Source organism: Hypanus sabinus, chromosome 10, assembly GCF_030144855.1.
Source record: "Hypanus sabinus isolate sHypSab1 chromosome 10, sHypSab1.hap1, whole genome shotgun sequence".
NCBI classification, from domain to species: domain Eukaryota; kingdom Metazoa; phylum Chordata; class Chondrichthyes; order Myliobatiformes; family Dasyatidae; genus Hypanus; species Hypanus sabinus.
This window is the reverse complement of record NC_082715.1, coordinates 39,650,202-39,666,552: the sequence shown is the minus strand read 5'-3', so window position 1 is coordinate 39,666,552 and position 16,351 is coordinate 39,650,202. Positions and strand designations below refer to the sequence as shown.

At 40.4% G+C, this 16,351-nt stretch overlaps 1 protein-coding gene across 5 annotated transcripts in view; it reads right to left on the bottom strand.

Moving 5' to 3' along the window:
* Positions 1-16,351, bottom strand: part of asxl2 (ASXL transcriptional regulator 2) — a 192,308-nt gene that overhangs the window by 12,416 nt on the left and 163,541 nt on the right. For all 5 annotated transcript variants that reach the window (XM_059981712.1, XM_059981713.1, XM_059981714.1 and 2 more), the window contains one exon: positions 2,522-2,627. In XM_059981712.1, the coding sequence (XP_059837695.1) occupies positions 2,522-2,627 (106 nt within the window). The remainder of the gene's footprint in view (positions 1-2,521; positions 2,628-16,351) is intronic.

The window sequence follows — 16,351 nt, the reverse complement described above, 5'->3', positions numbered from 1 at the left end:
GTACTCAGGGCTCTGACAGATGAAGGCCAGCATGGTAAGAGCCTTTTTCCATCATCGGAACAGAAACAGTGGGCCAAATGGCCTAATACGGCTCCTGTGTTCATGGTCTACCTTGTCAACTTGTGGCACTGCTTTCAATGAACAATACTCCTGTACTCCTCCATTCCACTGTACTCCCCATTGCCCTACTATTCACATTTTAAGTCCTACACTGGTTTGACTTTCAGAAATGCATCACAACACACTTTGCTGTGTGAAATCCATATGCTTCTCCTCAGTCCATTTTTCTAACTGATCAAGATTTCCTTGTCATCTACAATAACCAATTTTACCTAACTGTGTGTCATCCATAAACTTACTGACCAAGCTTTGTGCATTTGCATTCAAATTAGTAGAGGGCAACATGGGTTCCAACACCAGGCCACGTGGTATACCACTAGTCATCCAAAGCAAAACCTTCACCCTCCACGCTCTTCTTCGCACTGCCAAGCCAATTATGAATTCACCTACTGAGCTCTCCCTGATTCCACAGAGCCCAACCTTCCAGGCCAGCCTACCAAGGAGAGCCTTGCTAAAATCCAAATAGGCAACATCCACAATCCTACCCTCAATAATCCAACATCCAGTGTCCTACCTCTTCAAAGGTCTCAAAGGTTCATCAAGCACAACTTGCCATGCACAAAGCCATGCTGACTCCTCCTGATCAGACTCTATCTATCCAATTGTTGGTAGGTCCTGCCCTTGGAATTCCTTTGGGTAACTTTCCCACCACTGACGCCAGGTTGAACAGTCTGTTGGTCCCTAGCTTGGATATGGTGGCCTAGGAAACTTCCCTAAACACATTTCACAAATTCCACCCTGTGTAAGTGCTGAACACTCTTGGTGGCTTGGTCAATACTGGGTGACTCCCCCCCCCCCCCACCCCTTTCTAGCTTGACCCATAGGGCTTCACTAGATGATTCCCTAAGAATATCTTCTCTAAGTATTGCTGTTATATTCTTCCTTAACAAAAAGGCTACACCATCTCCTTGGTTATCTGTACCTCTGTCATGCCTGTAGCACCTGTATCCTGGAATGCTGAACTTCCAGTCCTGCCCTTTTCTTAGTCACGTTTCTGTTTTCTCTTTAACATCCTAGTCCTCAGAGCCAATCCAAGCTGAGTTCGTCTTCTTAACCTTTTTTATCTTGAACACTGAACTAAACACAGTTTAACTGAGTATTCCTCTCCCTGCCTTTGCTGTGCTCTGGTTATTCTGATTACTAGACTTGCTCTCACAGGCCTCTGCTTTATCCTATGACTTGCTCCTGCTCAGAGTCCCATCCTTCTGGCAATTCAGTTTAAACCTTCCTGTGTAGCAACCTGTCATCTTTGTACAGATGCCCTTACCCTAGAAGAAATCCCTATTGTCCAAGAACCTGAACCTGCTTATCAACCATGAATTAATCTGGCCTATCCTTCTGTTTCTGACCTTACTAGCGTAAGGTGAAACTAGCACTTGGTATTGTCATAGAACTATAGAGTATTACAGCACAGAAACAGGCCTTTTGGCTCTTCTTGGCTGTGCCAAACCATTTTTCTGTCTAGTCCCACTGACCTGCACCTGGACCATATCCCTCCCTACACCTCTCATCCATGTACCTGTCCAAGTTTTTCTTAAATGTTAAAAGTGAGCCCACATTTACCACTTTATCTGGCAGCTCATTCCACACTCCCACTACTCTCTGTGTGAAGCCCTCCCCAATGTCCCTTTTAAACTTTTCCCCCTTCACCCTTAACCCATGACCTCTGGTTTTTTTCTCCCCTAGCCTTAGTGGAAAAAGCCTGCTTGCATTCACCCTATCTATACCCATCATAATTTTATATACCTCTAACAAATCTCCCCTCATTCTTCTACACTCCAGGGAATAAAGACCTAACCTCTTCAAGCTTTCTCTGTAACTCAGTTTCTCAAGTCCTGGCAACATCTTTGTACACCTTCTCTGCACTCTTTCAACCTTATTAATATCCTTCCTGTAATCCAGTGACCAAAACTGCACACAATACTCCAAATTTGGCCTCAGCAATGCCTTATACAACCTCACCATAACATTCCAACTCTTATACTCAATACTTAGATTTATAAAGGCCAATGTACCAAAAGCTCTCTTTACTACCTTATCTATCTGTGACGCCATTGTTAGGGAATTTTGTATCTGTATTCCTAGATCCCTCTGTTCTACTGCACTCCTCAGTGCCCTACCATTGTCCTTAAACAATATCACAGTTAATGTTCAAATCAATTAAAATTATATTAGACAGTTATTTTTCTATTGAAGAAATGTTTCATTTATATTTCACAAAGGAAGATTATTTTTTATTTAAAAGGATTGGCTCATGGTACTAATTTTGTGACAAAAACTGCAGTACTATAGCACCTGAACAGGAATAGCTTGCCATAAAGTAAAGGACATATTCCCTTCAACTTATAGATAACTTCAATACAAGGCAAAGAATGGTTTAAAATTTGAACAAGTTTCTTACTTTTGACCATAATAGTTTTCGAAAAAAATTTCCTTCCATTGTTCCACCTTCTTTTCTTTCTCTATCTCTTGTCGTATTCTCAACTGCATCTCTGGAGTGAACTCTCCTGAAGATAAATAAATATTTAACAGATTAATATGCTGCATGATACACACTGAAAAGTCATAAAAATGTTCTCATCACCAGCCAGCTATACAGAAGTATAATTAGAAAATGGAGCATAAAATGTTCTGACTTGCCTGTGCAGGCACTGAAATCAAAATTCTGGACCATTCAATCAAATAGACGATTCAAATTTTCATTTGAGTGACAAACCCTGATATTTTAACCCTGAAACAGATTCTGTTAACCATAGTGAATTTGGCTAGATTTTGTTTGCATTTGCAAAGAATACAAGAATTTATTTTGAAATAGGGCAACATAAATTAAGATCAATGATAAAAATGTTCAAACATATAAATACATTACAGATATTATGACAGTCCTCACAGTAAAGACATTATCGAATGGAGCTAAACATTGTCTATCTGGATGGAACTGAAAGATCCCAGCAGTCTGAATACCGTTTCCATGACCACAGGCTGGATACAACTTTAAGTAACAAAAAACAAATCAGAATACAAGATTATTTCTTCAGATCAAATATAAACTGAAACCACTTGACTCTCAATAATTCTCTTGAAGTAACTTCAGTTTATCATATTAAGCCTGGAGCAGAACAATTCATCACCTTAGCAGCTTTACAAGATTGCTTAGTCTTAGATGGTAAATACAACTTACATGTACTTACTTTTCCAAAAGCCATGCTTTAAAACAACTTAAATGCACTTTACACAAAAAAAAGATTAAAAATTTAAACTTTCAATCACTAATCTGAATATAAATGAGCTGAAACAGAATATCTAGGTCCACAAGAAATGTTTTGTCATTCTGGGAGATAAATAATCAATACAAAAGACTGAAATTCATCTCCATTGTTCAAGGGTGCTAACAACACTTATTTTAGACAGGTTAATGGTGTTCCTAAAATAGCAGAGAGAGGAATTTCAAAGGCATGCATACTCCTGGAATATTAATTTCTCACATCATAATTCCTCTGTGACTTGGGATGAAGTGCATCATGAAGTAACAAATGGTAACTCAGCAAGTAAACATCAGAACATCTTCAAGAGCAGACATCTCAGGAAGAGTATATCCACCACCAGGGATGCCCTACCGCACACCTCATTTGGCTCTGCTCTTTTCATGATGACTTCATCAGGCTAGAGACATAGTCTTGAAGCAGGGTCTTGGCCCGTTCTGTTGACAGTTTATTCACTTCTATTGATACTGTCTGGTCAGCTGAGTTCTGCCAGCATTTTGTGTGTGCTGTAGTGGAAAAGGAACCTGAAGACCTACAGCTCAAGGTTCAACAACAACTCCTTTTCCACTGTTATCCAGGTTCTGAAACTGACCTGAAAAACCTTCACACTATATATATATATATATATATACACACACACACACACACACACACACACACTAGATATTGACCTTTACCAAACAGGTAGATGGGTGAATGCTCACTATAACAAGCAAAGCTCTGGCACCAATTGATGCCACATTCATATTTAAGTTTGAACACACGTTATTTCTTAAGATATCATCCTGCTTTAATTGCCAGTATTGCTCCTGATTATATAAAAAACTAACCAGTAGAAATATGGCATGCAGCAATACACTGATATATTTGGAACTTATTGTTTCCTTTTGGTAAATGTACGTTTTTAGTACATTTAGTACAGGCAAGGTAGTCTGAGAAAGTGTGGATTTAAGAAAATGAATATGTGATAAACTAATGAGTTAAAAGAAGAAAGATACAATAGCTTTCCCCAGATTGTTTCATAAAGTATGAAAGGCTCTAATCCGTCGAGTGTTGAATTTAAGCTTAAAACAAGGATGAAACAAAATCAATTCTATTATTTGAAAAATGTGTTTAGTCCAAATTTTCCTCAGTACTTCTCTACTTATTTTATGCATCTTCAAGTATATACTAATACTATTTGCTATGTAAATGTAGAAGTAATAAAATCATAAGATATAGGAGCAAAATTAGGCCATTTGGTCCATCATGTCTGCTCTGCTATTTCATCATGGCCGATCCAATTTTCCTCAGACCCAATCTCCTGCCTTCTCACTGTAACCCTTCATGCCTGATCAATCAAGAATCTATCTAGCTTTGCCTTAAATATGCAGAAACTTTGCCTCCACAGCTGCCTGTGGCAAAGAATTCCACAGATTCTGGCTGAAGAAATTCCTCATCTCCATTCTAAAAGCGCACCCCTCTATTCTGAGGCTCTATTCTCTGGTCTTCGACTCTCCCACCATAGGAAAACATCCTCTCCACATCCACTTCATCAAGGCCTTTCACCATTTGATAGATTTCAATGAGGTCACCCCTCATTCTTCTGAATTCCAATAAATACAAGCCCAGAGCCATCAAACGCTCTTCAATCCTGGAATCCGTTTAGTGAACCTCCTTTGAACCCTCTCCAGTTTCAACACATCCTTTCTAAGATAAGGAACCCAAAACTGCTCACAATACTCCAAGTGAGAGCTCACCAGTGCTTTATAAAGTCTCAACGGTACATCCATATGTTGCATGGTCGGGTGGTCGGCGACTAAACCGACTCTCCACCAGGCTTGCCTGGTGAGGAGGGTGGCTAGACACCCTGCAGGACGAAAAACAAGACCTGTCAAGGGGCAATTAACCCTCTCGTAGGGTCAACAGCCATCTAGCAAACATGTGCCGTGAAGTGTGGAAAGGGTATCCCTTGCATCGAAGCTTGGTCTGGCCATTCACTGCAACAGAACTTCCCCAGCAGTCTTGGACCCTACCATGCTGCTGGATCTGGGAGAGGATATCAAGAGGGTGGGTCTGGACCTGTGCAACCCCCTACTCACCTAAAATCCATTCATGCACACGCTGTTCCTTTCCGAGAAGTGGGGTATCCTGAAACCCCACTAACTGACTGACCCTCTCCATCATCATCTTGGGGAGAGAGGGGGAGGGGGAGAGGGAGAGGGAGAGAGAGAGACAGACAGACAAACACACACATCCATATTTAGAGCTTTCTTCCAATAATCTTGTTGAGAACTACATTTTTTTTTTCTTTCTGTGGTTTAACAGCATAGTGGTGTGCACAAAAGTGCATAACCTACGTGCAGGAATGTGAATACTAGTGTTAACATGACAATTTCTACATTATTCAAATATTTTTGCTCCTCTTTCTGTAGTGTTATCACCAATATTCCCACAATTGCATTTACATTTCCTAGTGGCTTCATTACTCCATTGACCCTGCAGTACCAATCATATTCCACACTATTGCCAATCTCTGTGTCTTTACCATGAGTCTCCTGCCCTATGTGGGAGGAGAACCCTTACATATCTCACCTTCTGACTAGGTGGATTAGGATAATTTACCTGCGTTGGAAGATGTGTTTATATATCTACATGCTAAGAGCATCGAGGAGACACACTCACTATTCTCTCGATGCAGCTCAACAGGTTTTTTGACATTAAGAGATATGGGTTTATTACATGAAAGTGCTACCAAAGTAAAAGATTGGCCATAATTTTCATGATTGCCAGAGCAGACAGGAGGGGCCAAATGGCCCTCTCTTGCTTTCATTAAAGGCGATCAGAAGTCCCTGACAGCAGCCTTTCTTGTCAGGTAGCCAAAGAGCAAGCTGTTCCAGCAGCCAAGTTTTAGAGTGCATTTGTTTCGCTATATATTTATATGTTTCAGATTAAACTTAACATAAATCTTGAGTAATTTTTAATCCCCTACAATTAATGATGACTGTATTTCCAAAATATATTTCAAGCACACTCATAGAGAAGGTCTGGATATTGTGAGATTCCTAAAGTAAATGAATAGTTACATCATCTGGATCAGAATGTGTACTGAATTCAAATAAACTTCCCAGAAGAAATTTCCAAGTTTTCATCCAGATTGCTGATCACTCTGTCAACTGAATCCATCTGCTCAGCAAAATTTGTGGCTCAAAGTGAGAGTACAGAAATAATTTTAGTCACAGTAGTGGGAAAGTGAAACACAATGGCACAAAAAGATGCAGATTTCTTCATTAGCTATGCAGTTTAGTTCTACACATAAACTATTCATTTATAATAGATCAATCACCAAACTACCTGGTGGGAACAAAACACATTTATGCTTTGAACAAAGAAGACAAAGGCATCAAGTGATATCATGCAGTGCTTTCTCCAGCCATTATCATTGTCCTATACTCTTCTCCTCTTAAAAACCTTTTCAAAATCCACTTCTGCAACTTGCTGGCAACCATTTCCTTGTGCTTCTCTTCATAGTGTTTTGGATGACTTTCACATTAAATCACAAGTTGTTCTTTTGCCAGCTTTCTATTTTCCAAATGGGTACACAGAAATACAAGTCTTTGACAGAGGCCAGATCAACAAATTGATGACAGCAAAAGAAAACTGGAAAAGCAGGAAGTCCTGCTTTACTAAAGAGGTACTAAGTACATGAAAAGATAACTTTTAAGTGACAGAATGAGAAAACAATGGATTTTAAAAAGGCACGAGACAAAATCTTGTAAATTTATCAGCTAAATGCGATAACAAGGGTTGACAACACAGGATAAGTCAATGGGACTGCACACTATCGGAAAATTGGTGGAGAAGATCTATGATCAAAATCCCTTGCCTCTTGAGCTAAGCTGTTCTGTTATAGCTACAGTAGAGGCCATCACTTCACAGAGGGGATAAGTACAAAGTATGACTTATCCCCAAGCTGGAGGAAACTATGGGGCAGATTGCTATGCCCCAAGAATGTTGATGAACTGTGACCTGTGTCTTGAATCACACGTTTCTGCTCAAAGCAGTGCAGGTCAAATTTCTCTGCTGCAAGGACAATGTGAAGCACGGGCAGTTCAGAGTCTCTCCTGATGTTGGGGGTCCAGCTGTGTTGACAACATGCCCTTAATCACTGCTGAGCCCAATTTCCCAATTGCCCCCGGTCCATGGTGTGATTATTTCCAATATTAATGGATGCGATATCTATGTAGAAACATTTAAAAACACCTGGAACCTGTTTGGAAAAAAATCTATTGAATGATATTTAAAGAATAAGATTACACAACCAATAATAAACATTAGAAATCAAATAGTTCAAAGTAAATTTATGATCAAAGCACATTTATGTCACCATAGAGAACCCTGAGATTCACTTTCTTGTGGGCATTTACAGTAAATACAAGAAACACAATAGAATCAATGAAAGACCACACCCAAAAGGATGGACAAACAACCAATGTACAAAAGACAACTAGTTGTGTAAAAATGAAAAAGAACATAAAGCAAGCAATAAACATCGAGAACACGAGATGAATAGTCCTTGAAAATGAATCCGTAGATTGTGGGAACAGTTCAGTGATGGTATGAGTGAAGTTGAATGAATTTCCTCTGGTTCAAGAGCTGATGAGGGGTATTAACTGTTCCTGAACCAGGTGCTGCAGATCCTGAGGATCTTTATCTCCTTTCTGAAGACAGTAGCAAGAATAGACCATGACCAACATTGGTCCTGGAGACAGCAGCAAAAAGACACCATGACCAGGTTAGTGGAGGTACCCGATGGTGGATGCTACTTTCCTGTGACAGCGCTCCATGTAGATATGCTCTCTGGTGGAGAGAAGTGTACTCGTGATGGACTGGGCCATATCCACTACATTTTGTAGGCTTTTCCGTTCAAGGCTATTGGTGCTCCCATACCAGGCCATGATGCAAACTATTTAAGTTAACTTAAATTACACAATAATCTTCATATTTGTTTCTTGTGCAGCTGATTTTTCTCAGTTACCAATGGGCTTGCTATCACTATGGCAGGTTAAAATGGCACGTAGTCAGCAGAGGATATCCCATCCTAGGAGCAGGGAAGTCTGTAGAAGTTTATACCCTAGTAGATTCCATAAGGTGGAATCCAACAGTGCTACACTGGCATCCTTTGCCTCACAATAAACTGCAACCTCCACATCTTCCCCTGCTTCAACACTGACCTTCCCTATAATATAAACACCAGAAACAGAAATGCTAAATGAAGAGAATGTTACCTCCGTCTTCAAAGTTTGTCTGTGCAAATGATTTAGAATAGGGTCTCTGGTGCTCTCTGTGGATATTTCCGGATATAGGAACCTAAGACTGATCACAGAACATAGACCACTACAGCACAGCATCAGGCTCTTGCACAGAACATAAAACACTACAGCACAGAAACTGGCCCATCTAGTCTGTGCCAAACTATTAATCTGCCTCATCCTATCGACTACTGCCATAGCTTTTCATACCCACTCCCATCCATGTACCGATCCAAATTTCTCTTAAGTATTGAAATCGACCAAGCATCTACCATTTGCTCTGGCAGCTCATTTCACACGTTCTCTCCACCCTGAGTGAAGAAGATCCCACTCATATTCCCCTTAAACATTTCACCTTTCACCCGAAATGCATGACCTCTAGCTTCAGACTCACCCAATCTCAGTGGAAAAATCCTATTTGGATTTACCCTATTTATACCCTTTAAATTTTGTAAATCGCTATCAGATCTCCCCCCCAATCTTTTATATTCTAGGGAATAAAGTCTTAACCTATTCAATCATTCCCAATAACTCAGGTCCTCAAATCCCAGCAACATCCTTGTAAATTTTCCCTTCTCTGCAGAGTGTGCAGCTTGGAGGTGGGGCACGAGCCCATGAGAGACTTAATTTCTCACCGATCTTGCCAAATAAAACTTCCAGCAAGATTAAAATCAACGAGGGCGAGCGGGTGTTCAGCACCGTTTACCTGCATTTGACCAATCTTTCTCTCCCTCTCACTCACTGTTGTCAGAGGATGGTGCCAGAGTCTCAAGTCTTGGGCAAGTTTTAATCAACATGACTTGTTGATTGGACTCTTTAGTTCATGTTATGATGCATTTCTGGTTACTTTTGTTTATTGCTATTCTGTGCGATTTTGATTGGGGCAGATTGGCTCTGCGGCCTGCGGTTAATAATCAACACAGTGCTAAATTGATCTGAACTGAACTAAACTGTTTCAATGACTTTGTGGTTTGATGTTTTCTATTGTGCTCTTTGCTTTTTTTGCTGTTTGCATGATTTGTTCTTTCTTTTGCGCGTTCGCTGTTTGATGTTTTGTTTGAATGGGTTCCATGCTGTTTCCTTGTTTCACGGCTGCCTGTGGGAAGATGAATTGCAGGGTTGCATACTGCATACATATTCTGAAAATAAATGTCCTTTAAACTTTAGAATCTTTCCTGTAGGTTCATGACCAAAACTGAACACAATCCTCTAAATTAGACCTCACCAAATTCTTACATAATTTCAACAACACATTCCATCTCCTGTACTCAATACACTGATTTATGAAGGCCAATGTGCCAAAAGCTTTCTTTACAACCTTCTCTACTCTTGACACCACTTTCAAGGAATTATGGATCTGTATTCTCAAATCCCTCTGTTATACTACACTCTTCAGTGCCTTACAGTTCACTGTGTAAGACCTGATTGGTCCTCCCAAAGTGCACACTTGTCTACATTCAATTCTATCTACCATTTTCCAGCCCAGTTTACCAAATGGTCCAGATCCTACTGCAAGCTTTGAAAGTCTTCCCTGTGTACTGCTATACCCCAATCTTGGTGGCATTCACAAAGTTGCTAATCCAATTGACTGCATTATCATCCAGATCATTGATATAGTTGACAGCACCTATCCCTGCTACCCACCACTAGTCGCAGGCCTCCAGTCAGAGAGGCAACCATCTACAACCACTCTCTGGCTTCTTCTGCAAAGCCAATGTCTAATCCAATTTACTACCTCTCCTTGAATGCCAAGCAACTGAACCTTCTTGACCAATCTCCCATGTGGTACCTTGTCAAAGACCTTGCTAAAAGTCCATGCATTCAAAAGTCACTGCCTTGTCTTAATCAACTTTCCTGGTAACTTCCTCAAAAAGCTATAAGATTGGTTAGACATAACTTACCATGCACGAAGCCATGCTGACTATCCTTAACCAGTCGAGCTCTATTCAATACTTATATATCCAGTCTCTTAAGAATTCCGTCCAATAAACTAACCCATTACTGACGTCAGGCTCACTGATGTCAGTATCGGGGTTTATTCTCAGAGCCTTTCTGAACCAGTGGAGCAACATTAGCTATCTTTCAATCCTCTGGCACCACACCCGTGGCTAAGGATTTTTAAAATATCTCTGCAACTTTGGCACTAGCTTCCTACAGAGATTGAGAGAACACATTGTCAGGCCTTGGGAATTTATCTACTCTAATTTGCCTTAAGACAGCAAACACCTCCTCCTCTCTAATCTGGACAAGGACAATGACCTCACTGCTGCATTGTCCCACACCTAGATTCTGTGTCCATTTCCTGAGTAAATACAGATGCAAAAATCCATTTAAGATCTCTCCTGTCTCTTACAACTACACACATGGGTTACCACTATCGTTTTCTCGAGGACCAATTTTGTTCCAAGCCATCCTTCTGCTCTTAAGATATCTGTAGAAGCCCAAGGATTCTCCTTCATCTTGTCTGGTTGATCAACCTCATAATCTTTCTTAAACCCTCCAGGGTTCCTTCTCAAGTGTTCTCTTGCATTTCTTATACTCGAGCACCTCATTTGCTCATGCTTGCCTAAGCCTGCTATGCACCTTTTTTTTCTCTTAACCAGGACCTCAATATCTCTTGAAAACCAAGGTTTCCTAAACCTGTTAGACCTGCCTTTTAATCTGACAGTGACATGCAAATTCTGTACTCCTAAAATTTCACTTCTGAAATCAGCAATCAAACGCACAACTAAACTTATCCCTTCTGCCCGCACAATGTCCATATCCTTACATTTCCTGCACATCCATGTCCTTCTCAATACTTTTGTCACATTGGCCTTCACCACCGTCCAAGGCCGGACATTCTAAGCCCCCACAATTCTGTGTAAAAATAATACTTGCTCTGCACATCTCCTTTTAACTTCACCCCTCTCACCTTAAATGCATGCCCTCTAGTATTGGACATTTCAACTCTGAGAAAAAGATACTTGCTGTCTGCTCTGTTTATGCCTCCCATAATCTTAAAATCCTAAATTAAATTTACCCTCAGCTTCTGTTATTCCTGAGAAAAAAAGCACAAGTTTGTCCAACACATCCTTACAGCAAATAACCTATAATCCAGGCAGCATCCTAGTAAACTTCTTCTGCACCCTCTCCAAAGCCTCAACATCCTTCCAAGAATGGGGCGATCAGAACTCAATGCAATACTCCAGGTGCAGCCTCATGAAAGTTTTGTAAAGTGGCTATATAACTTCCCGACTCTTGAATTTAATTCCCCAACTAATGAAGGCAAGCATACCAAATGCTTTCTTTACCACCTTATTAACTTGTATAGTCATTTTCAGGGAGCAATGGCCTTCAACCCGAAAGTCCCTCTGTACATCAACACTGTTCAAGGTCTTGCCATTAACAGTGTACTGTCTTTTCATTTGGTCTCCCAAAATGGCGCACTTCATACTTGGCAGAGTTAAATTGTTTGCAATTTCTCCACCCAGATCTGCAACTGACCTATATCCTGCTGCATCCTTTGCCAGTCTTTGAAGTAATCCACATCGTCAATTTTTCTATCATCTGCAAACTTACTAACCCACCCATCTACATTTTCATTCAGGTTATTTACATATATCATACTGAGCAGAGGTCCCAGTCTATATATCTGTGGAAAACTTGTCCCAGAGCTCCAGCCAGAATAACTCCCATCGATCACAACCTCTGACTTCTATGAGCAAGCTAATTCTGGATCCAAACAGCCAAATGACTGGGGATCCCATGCATCTTAATCTTCTAGATGTGTCTCCTATGGTGGACTGAAAATCCACGTTGACAATATCCACAGCTCTATCTTCATCATCTCCTTGATAAAGTCAATCAAGTTAGCGAGACACAACTTGCCCTGCGTAAAGCTGTGCTGACTGTCCCTAATCAGGCCATGATTTTCCAAATGCACTTAAATCGTAAATCTACGAATCCTCTTCAGTAGTTTCCCTAATACTGACGTAGTTTCCGGGATTATCCCCATTTCCCTTCTTGAATAATGGACAACATTAGCTCTTTGCCAGTCTTCTGGGACCTCGCCAATGGCTAGAAAGGACAAAAAGATATTAGTCAAGGCTCCAGCAAACTTATAATCTATGAGCTTTGCGCATCTATTCGCTGATGAGCATGGCTATTCATGTGTTCTGAGACTGAAGGAACTCCAACCCAATCAACATGGTAACTTATATCTTATTGCCCCACAATATTGACAATAAAATTTTACATCATTTGTTATTTTTCTTATGAGCCTGGCCCATCCAAGTCTAATGTTGCCTTTAGTTATTAAATAACGACAACAGATCAAATTGTCAATATTGAAAAATGGCTTAGTATGAGAGAAAAAACATTCATGAATGTGTCTCTGCTCATAACATGGGATTTAATGTGAAAATGGGGTTTGTATACAGAAAATCAAAATGCAGTTTTCTTGGAATGTGAATAACGTACTGCTTGGTTAGTAGTGCTTAGAAACATTTAATATCAATTGGAACAGGCAGATGGCAGTATATCACAAAATCACTCATTCATCTGATCTACACCAGCCAATCTCCAACCTTTCTTCTACCACACTTCACCATTGACATTCAACCCTTCCAACCTCACAAAGAGACCAAGTCTCTAATGGGACAAGAATGGAAATGTTAGAGAACGTAACACTTCTCTGTTTGCACTAAGGCTGTAGGAAATAGGAGCAAAGCTCTGAACCCTGTCTAGTGGAAGGCTCTCCAATGATATTCAGGCCTTTATTTCCAATGTTGAGATTTCTGCAACAGACAACTGAATGTATGCCTGGATAGGCAAGACCATCTACTGTAATAACATTTGCCGTGATGTGCAAATGGCCATGACGTATCTCAGAACTGCTCTTCCCATAGGGATTGCTTGAGTCTCCCATGCTAGTCTTCTGATTATGGTCTTGGTGGTTCTTCATCTCCCATGCACTCACCCACCCAGTTACTGTCCTACACAAGACATCTCTCAAGTTAGCTGCATATTGTAGTTAAAAGGAGTTCAATAACCTTTTCTGAGAAGCTCTCCCGCTCCTTAGCGACTTCTCCTTTTCCATGGTAAGCAGACAACAGCAATGGTCTGGTGGTGGGGTGTGGAAAGAAGGTGCATTTAGGGACAAATGCTCTTTTATGAGTGATGCGAAGCAATGTGATGGCACTGCATTCAGATGAATCTAGCCTACTGGGAACCAGGAAGATCTTGTTTTTGGGTGTAAACAACTGAAATGATACTTTACACCAGATTTTAGGCAGTTCTGTCATTTTGATTTCCTTTCCACTCCCCCTCTTTCCTCTTTACCATGTTAAAATCAAGAAACAGCATCTTATCATCTGACTGGGTACTTAAAATCTAACCTATTCAAAAATGATCTTGGTTAATCAGACAACTCAGCCATGAGTATTTATTTTGCTATTTCTGGTAATTTTACAATTCACTGGTCTCCCATTTACACTTTGTCTAGACCACCCTCTTTCCCTCAACACCACGACCACTTTCTTTTGTTTTCCATCCTATATATCATAGTTGATCCCTTTTGTTCTCTAACATCTTGTCTCCTGTTCTCCACAACTTCTCAGCAACTTAAAGATGACTTAATTTTTAGCAATCCCCAATTCTAAAGAAAGGTTGACTTTAACTATCAACTGCTTCTCCATTCACAAATGCTACGCAACTTGCAAAATGTTCCCAGCATGCTTTTTATTTTACATTTCCAGTACCATAAGTTTTTCTTTGCTTCTCACAAAGGACAATACTGTGCTCAAAAAGCAACTTCTGAAAATGGAGGAGAATTACATTGATACTGAAATCAATATGAATGTAATAAGTAATAAGAAATAAGAAGTAATAAGATGAGATGAGAGTGTACCTTGGAAATTTTAAAAATCTGTTGTTTAACACATTTCTATAACTCTTAATTTATTTTCCACAAAAAAAAGCTCTTGGAAAAAATGCCATCTTTAAACATGCTGCAGTAGAAATTCATCCTCTGAATCATGCAGTAAATGCACGGCCTAGTTGAGCATGCTCAATTCAGGGGAAGCTAATTTCTTCAGTATGCTACAGCGTGCATGCCCTCCTATTTATGTGCATTTAGTGCAGGCTGAGGACAATCTTCTACCCCAGTGTATTCATGCAAGTCAAAATGTCTGAGATGATAGGTAGTTTAAGATGATAACGAGCTCACTTTGGTGTTGTTTCCCCCATGGGCAGTGGATAATGAGCAATTCATTAGTTTGGCTCAGCAATTGATAAACGACTCACAAGCATTCTGCTGAAGGGTCACTGGTCCCTGATGCTTGGCATGAGGTCTGGTAATCCTTTCTTTTCTGGCTGTGAACAGCTAGAGTTAAAAGACACAGACACAGGCACAGGCAGTCAGGTTTTGAACCAGAATGCAGTGAGGCCAGCAGGTAGAAACAACTGAAGGTGCTTGGACTGCAGGAGAAAATAATCAGCAGCTGTTTAGTCAAAGCTGAGATAGGTGCTCCAATGACAGACGGAAGCATGCCATGTTATTTGTCCTGTTCACTTCATGCAATAATACTCCAACTTGTTGAACCAAGTGATTCTGATTCAAACATTTGACTTACTCTAAAATAAATTTATTGGCTTCTAAACAGTTTAATTTCACCAAGTGTTTGCATTCAGAAGATAAAAGCACAACTGCCAACACTGTAAATGTTCAGTTCAGATAGCAGGAGATGCTAGTACTGTGTCCTTGGGTTTTGCTTGCATACAATTAGAAATAGGACTGGAAGAATCAATATCCATAGCAAGTCCCAAAATTCTGATGTGGTACAAAATCATTACTACACTCAATCCCATCATATCCTGATGTGCAATTTTTGTCAGACATGCCTCCACTCTTTTTAAGTTTATTAAGCAAAATGGAGACCACATGTCATTAGAGAGGGTCCAGAGGTGGTTCGCGAGAATAATTCTGGGAATGAATGAGTAGCGTTTGATGGGTCTGGGCTTGAAGTCACTGGAGTTTAGAAGAATGATGGGGGAATCTCATTGAAACCTACTAAATGTTGAAAGACCTAGAATGTTTGAGGAGAGAATGTTTCCAATAGTGGGAGAGACTAGGACCAGAGGGTACAGCCTCAGAACAGCAGGAAGTCCCTTTAGGTCAGAGATGACGAGGAAGTTCTTCATCAGAAGGTGGTGAATCTGCAGATCATTGCCATAGATGGCCTTGAAGGCCAAGTCATTGGTTATATTTAAAGTGGAAGCTTTTAGATTCTTGATTAATAAGGGCGTCAAAGATTGAAGGGAGAACGCAAGAGAATGGAGTTGAGGGGGAAAATAAATCAGCCATGATCAAATGACAGAACACTCAAAGGGTCAAAGGGCTTAATTCCGCTCCAATGTCTTATGCTCATTTACACAAACGCCTGTGTCTCAGATCCATAAGATCAGAAGGAGAGGATGAATTGGGTAAGTAACAGAAGGCCCTGAGGAGGAGACCCGGAAAGTGGGAAATGGCCAGGATCCTGCACAGAGGTGCAGACATAGAAAGTGCTTTGTACAGGTGGGGTGGAATTCTGCGAGGGGCTAGAAACTTTGAGACGCCAGAATATTTGAGGCTCCAAAGCTGAATGAGATACTGTTAGTACCAGAAAGCTGTGGACAATGCAAGAAGAAAACACT